At 38.6% G+C, this 6387-nt stretch overlaps 1 protein-coding gene across 1 annotated transcript; it reads right to left on the bottom strand.

The window, feature by feature from the left end:
- Positions 1-2486: 2486 nt before the first annotated feature.
- Positions 2487-4715, bottom strand: LOC127160149 (zinc finger BED domain-containing protein 4-like). The gene is made up of 2 exons (XM_051102802.1): positions 3413-4715; positions 2487-3281 (listed from the first exon to the last, which is right to left on the bottom strand). Exons 1-2 carry the CDS (start codon positions 4713-4715, stop codon positions 2860-2862), a joined length of 1725 nt encoding a protein of 574 aa, XP_050958759.1. The 3' UTR covers positions 2487-2859.
- Between the last annotated feature and the right edge of the window lie 1672 nt (positions 4716-6387).

Below are 6387 nucleotides of genomic sequence, written 5' to 3'. Positions count from 1 at the left end.
CCAGAACAAATTTTAATATAACTCAGATTAGATTTGTTTGAAAGAAGAAAGTCATATACACCTAGGATGCCATGAGGGTGAGTAAATCATGGACTAATATTCATTTTTGCATGAACTAACCCTTTAAAGTTCTTGGGGTATCGCAGGTCCAAGGCACATGTCAATCCCACAAGATAGGAGCAGGCTCTGCTAAGATCACGGAGTTGGTTGAGGACAGCTAATTCCTCTTGAACATCAATAGGTGGATCAGCAACATCCTGAAGACACAAATGTAAAGAATAGCAGGTTAGAGCTAATATTCAGCCTCTATGTTACAACACAAGGACACAGACAATATGGTTCATATCACCTGGAGAAGCAGACCATCTTCAACATACGCTACAAATCATGACTTTTTTAACATTTCATATATTCTGAAACATTATATTTTCACATATACTGAAACATTATAGTAAACTGCACTTACGTCCTGCCTTGTGTTGTTTTGTAGAAGTTTTTGACGATGATGTCAGTGCTGTAAAACAAATGTTTTGACCATGAGATTCATAGATTTACACTTCAAATTAATAACAGTAGGGTAGTGGTTGACTGCCCCTTTAAAAATTAGCCAGTGTTACTACAAATTAAAAAAAAAAAAAAAAAAAAACATTAATACAGTAACCATATCCCTTATATGTGTAGTAAAACTATCCAATACAAATAGTAATCAAACTGCCAAAAACATGGTTAACTTACTACACTTTACTACAGTAAAACCATGATTGATTTTGCGCGATAATTTCTTCACTACGTTATGCCTCCGCCATTCGAGTGATTCCGGTGATGTTTCAGCGGTGCTTTGGTACAAATGTGAGCAGTACGGGCTCTCGGAAAACTTTGCACCGAGTTTACAGTTATAATTACGCGTTATGCAAAGAGACGTTACGTTAGCTTTTCACACACAGTAATGTTGTAGTTTCTGGCTATTCCGACATGGTGTGAGAACTCACCCAGAGCGACGGCCTATAAATAAAGGTTTATTTCAACCGGCCACTGACGCTGCAGCGCACCGGGATTTGTCCCATTACACCAGTTACAATTGCTGAACTACGGACAGACTAGTTTAGTCGCTGTTTTCTGCAGTTACTCACACGTATAGGCTCATCACACAAGTAAATAACAAAGACGAAATCAACTCGGCGGTTAAAGTTAACAGTAATACGGCCGCTCCCCCTCATACACGGGCTATGCTGCTTTAAAATAGGAAATTTTACATACACATTACACCGAACGTGTTGCGTGCCCGAAAACACAGCCAATATTTCATTAACTGTTAATACTGACTTACCTGCATTTTTAAAGGAGTCTTAAGGTGGTTTAAGCCTCAGTTTTCTTGTGACCAGCAAGCAGATTTCCCGTTGTTGACCGCGGTCGTTGTGTCCACGTGATCACGATAGCCGCGAAACTTACTCAATTTCTTAAGTCGATGCAAAATACAAAAGAAATTGATAGAAAATAAGCAGTAATTTCTGTTTATAAAACTGACAAGTTTTATTGCAACTTTCTCAAATATTTTCATTTAAATGTACCAAAAACATTAAGGACATGTGAACAATATAATTTGTTAGTTAAATGCTTAATTTTTTTATTAAAACATACGTAAGCAGAACAAGTAAATTTGAGATAAAATAAACTGTGGGATTTTTAATTATTAATTTTGGTAAGCCCAACTCAAATAATCTCTTTAATGATACTCAGAGATTTTATTAAGTTAATACAAGTTTTTATTTTTGTGATATTTACAAAGCCACTGAATTATTTTTCATACATTCAAAGAAGAGCAGACGATAAAGAAGAGAAACACTGGAGATCATATAGACAAGAACAGAGAGGTGTAGACAATGAGTAGCCATGGTAACAGAGGAGGGTTACTATGGAAACAAACAAGGTAGGCAAGGCAACAAGGGAAACAGGAACTAAATACAGGAAGTGAACAAAGAAACAATGGTAACAGTAAAAACACTTCAGCATAAAAGTCCTTAAACAGAAAACAGGAAACACAAGACCATAATCATGACAGTATCATGGACAGTGTGTATCTTTTATAAATTAACCAAACGTTTAAATACATTTAATTTAGCATCAAAAATGGTGCATAAAACATAATGAACACAGAAGATCACACATTTGAGCTTCCATGTTTATTAACTTATTATGAATGAATTACATAAAATATATTATTTAATAACACACAATGATATACATGTAGTCAGAATGAAAGCATTTGTTTCTAATATAAAACTGTATTTGTATAAGCAGAATCATGAATAAGTCTATTCCAGCATTATAATTGTCCTCTGAGGGAGAAAAAGTCTGTTAAGTCTGTTCCTGATGTTTTTTTTTTTTTTTTTTTTTTTTCTAGTAACTCCTAGCAGGCACCAGACTTTAATATAACTGGTTGATGTTGGACCAGTTGTCAGACAGACGTTGCATTTTGGTTGACACACACACAGATTAAAGACACAAATTCATCAAACAAATGTAAAATACAAATACTAAATATTAATACATCAAAAACTGTACATCAAATTGTATATTAATAAGAATAAGAGCTTACAAGATTCTGACACTTGCAGTGTCATGTTATTAAATCATACTGTCAATGAAATCAATCATGTTGTTCAGTGGTGCAAGAACCATAGAGCACAGGTACTATAGACAAAGAACAAGTTGATAAACTAATACATCAAAAATGAAAGGCATATACTATATCATGTGTGCGGAACCAGTGTGGATTAGCTGAGAAGAACAAATTGTTCTATGGTTAGGGAACCAAGAAACCAGTGTGAAGACACGCCCCCTCACGCACCTGTGTGTGCTTTAAAACAGTGCTTGATTACACTTCAGGAAAATTAAAAATTGCAACATCTTATGGCCTAGCCGTGCACGGTGGGGTCTCATTAGAATGCCTCCTCTACTAAAAACTCTCTCAACTGGGGCAGAAGAGGCAGGAACAGAGAGAACTTTCAAGGCAACATCATGTAGATTGGGGAAACGTTCTTTGTTTTTTGACCAAAAGGTCAGTGCATCACAGTCAATGTCATTTATGCTGTCTAGGTACTTGCTTATTTGTGCATCAATGCTCGAGTCCTGGGTTGTGCTACGTTTCAACTTAAAAGCCTTGTAGCGTGAAAGAAGACGCTGATGTTTCAGGGGCGGCGGTGAGTCACTATGTGATTCTTCTGTGTCTTCTGCTATTGTTGCTGCAGTTGCATCTCTGTCTACCTCTGTGATCAAAAGGTCTGGAAAAAGGTGCACACACACACACACAAAACAAAAGACAGGATTAGACAGGGTGCTGCTAATGACAATATAAAAACAATGACCGTAATAATAGCAACAACAACAATAATAACAGTAATAATATAGCTACCTGTTAATGATTTTTTAAGGTCATCTCTGAATCTCTTCAGTGCTGGACCGCTTTCACCATTTTGGACGTCTAAATCTACCCAACTCAATCCAAACTGGGGGTCAAGCATGGCGGCAAGAAAGTAGATGCGATGATTAAATGGTTGCTCCGGATCTCCCTCGTCCATGTTGATCCTTCTGAAAATTCCTGAGAACCTCTTCTCTAAAGACTTTTTCATCGCTCTGACTATTGTCACAATCTGCGGCAGGTGCACTTCCATCTTGATGAGATGCGTCCGTAAGTCCAGAATGGTGGGGACCACCATGCTGATAGTAACAGCAGTGTCTCCTTCCGTGAGGTCAGTTGCCTCAGAAAATGGCTCGAGCAAAGCACAAAGGTCAGTCAGCTGAGCCCATTCTCGGATTGAAAACACTAAATTTTCTGTGTCACTGCACATTTCTGTGATGCTCCGGTGGTCAAGTGTGGTGAGAGCCTTTAACTGCTTATAGGTACTATTCCAGCGGGTGTTGTTTGCTGCTGGGATAGACTTATTAGAGCCAAAGTGGGCCTCAAACATGTCCCTATGCTTGCTACTGCTGTGCAGCAGAGTTGTGAATTTACTGGCCTTGGCAATGGCTCTAGCTATTGCCTTTACCTCTTTCATCCCGTCATTGATGACGAGTTGCAGCGAGTGGGCGAAGCAAGAAAGACGTTCACCTGATGACCATGGCTCTACATGTTCTGCATCCTCCCACATTGTTTCATCATCGAGGTCATCACTGCTGTCACCTTCAGGCTGCTCTACTTCTGGCATCCTCACTTTAAAGGCCCGCTTCATATTGGACGCGTTATCCGTCAGAATGTAGCTTATTTTATGCCCAACGCCATACTCCTCAACAATGTTGTCAAATGCTGAGGCAATTCGTTCCCCACAGTGCTTCCCTGTGAAACGCCTACAGTCTAGCAAAAATGATTTTAAACTGTAAGAATCCTTGTCCTTGCAAGCAACATGAGCGGTAACTCCCAGAAAGGACCGAAGCCTCCGGTCAGACCAGAGGTCTGCTGTTATTGCAACATTTGACTGGACGTCCAGGGCTTTGATTATGTCTCCCTTAACTTTAGTGACAAGGTGAGGTATCAACTTCTCTGTCAAGCTGGTCCTAGACATGGGAGTGTATTTGCTATCCAGGACATTCAGGAAGCGTCTAAAATGTGGGTTTTCGATGATAGACAGGGGGAGACAGCATCCAACCACAAGGTCCTGGAGGATGGACTGGGTGATGGCCTGTTGCCTGGCTGAATTCGGGGAATATAAGTGGACCATTTGAGCAAACGTATAATAATATTATATAATAAAAGTATAATAATATTTATATTTTCAAAGCTTTTAATCAATCAGACATTATAGGGAAGTGAACCCAATTTCATGGAATATTGTAAAAAATATTAAAAGAAACATCTTATATAGTGCCTTTAACAAATATACACATAACATACAGTTCACATTCATGCAAAAAAGTTGAGTTTGTTACAACACCTTTCTTTGTAACATTTAGGTTCAACTTGTTTCTGTTATTTCAACCAAATTATTGTTTAAAACACCTGGCCTGCATGACAGGTCATGCAGAAAAGTGAGTTTAACTCAAATGCATTCACATAAAATTGTCAAACAAAAGAAGAAAAATAAAATCTCCTACACTGGTCAACTTAACGAGGCGGCAGCATTCATGTTAAACTTCACAAGTGCAAAAAAACAGGCGATTATTGCCAAATACAGGCTTATGTCAGTAAAATAAAATACAAGGGGTTTAACACGGATATATTCAGTCAAAGTAGTTATTTACTCGAGTAATCAAGTTTTTTCCTGTTTTCCAGACGGAGTTTGAGGCTTAATTAGCTTGTAAACTCGTCACATACATTTCCGAAAATAAGATATAACTAAAAGAAAACTCACCAAAACCGTCCTAGGTTAGATGTATAAAGTCCTGGCGGTACCAGGGGATCTACCCCGCAAAAGTCAAAATGAAATTCCGTGTTTAGCTTTAGCTTCTAACCGCTTCTCGTCCCGTCTGTCTCCTCTCACGCACCTGCAGCTGCAGGCGGAGGGATACTTCACCTACTCGCCCGGTTCTAACTTTTTTTAAATAATATCAACCCGTTCTCACCATTTTGCGTATAAATAGCACGACTTTGCAATAGCGTGTAATACATACGCCAAAGTCCAATTTGTGCATATGATACGCCAATCCTTCCCATTGACTTCAATGGAGAAAGGATGCGTACAAATAGCACGCATCATCTTTTATACGGTTATTTAGAGAGGCTTGCAAAAAATATGTCCCTAAATAACTTAAACCGCATGTGTGACAAGAACACATGATAAACAACAATAATTCAGCAGATAACGTACATGATCTGTTTGGTCAGGTTGGAAAGATTTTACCTCAAAGACATTGAAAATGGGTAGATAATGTTAGCTTACCTTTCCCTGTGTTTACGCTCCAGGTGTCTGGTGTAGGTTGAGGTGGTCCCGGCTGTCTCTGTCAAGCAGGCTTTACAGAATCTACATTTCGCCGAATGCTTCTTTTTAGTGGTTTTTTTTTTTTTTTTTTTTTTTTTTTTTTTGAGCGTGTAGTACTGCTAAATCCCCGACCACTTTGGTTCAGCAGACTTGAAAGACCGAAGAACAAGACAAAAAGATCAAAGATCAGCTGATTTCAGTATTGATCATCAAATCAGTGTTGACATTAGATCAATTTGGGACTTAATGTTGAATTTTGGTTCCACAACCTAAGAACAACAAAATATCAACATCAGCTGATTTCAGTATTGATCATCAAATCAGATGACCTGCAGAGTTTAGTTCCAACTCTAATCAAACACACCTGAACAAGCTAATGAAGGTGTTCAGGATCACTAGGGCTACAGGCAGGTGAGGGTTGTTTTCAGGGTTGGAGTTAAACTCTGCAGGATATCGACACTCCAGGACCGACATT

Source organism: Labeo rohita, unplaced genomic scaffold, assembly GCF_022985175.1.
Source record: "Labeo rohita strain BAU-BD-2019 unplaced genomic scaffold, IGBB_LRoh.1.0 scaffold_297, whole genome shotgun sequence".
Lineage (NCBI taxonomy): Eukaryota > Metazoa > Chordata > Actinopteri > Cypriniformes > Cyprinidae > Labeo > Labeo rohita.
Note: the sequence above shows the minus strand (reverse complement) of the source record. Positions and strands in the feature narration are given on the sequence as shown.

Coding starts and splice junctions, on each gene's coding strand:
- LOC127160149 (XM_051102802.1), bottom strand. CDS start 4,715: ATGGTCCACTTATATTCCCCGAATTCAGCCAGGCAACAGGCCATCACC. Junction 3,282..3,412: donor CCTTAAAAAATCATTAACAG/GTAGCTATATTA, acceptor ACCTTTTTCCAG/ACCTTTTGATCACAGAGGTA.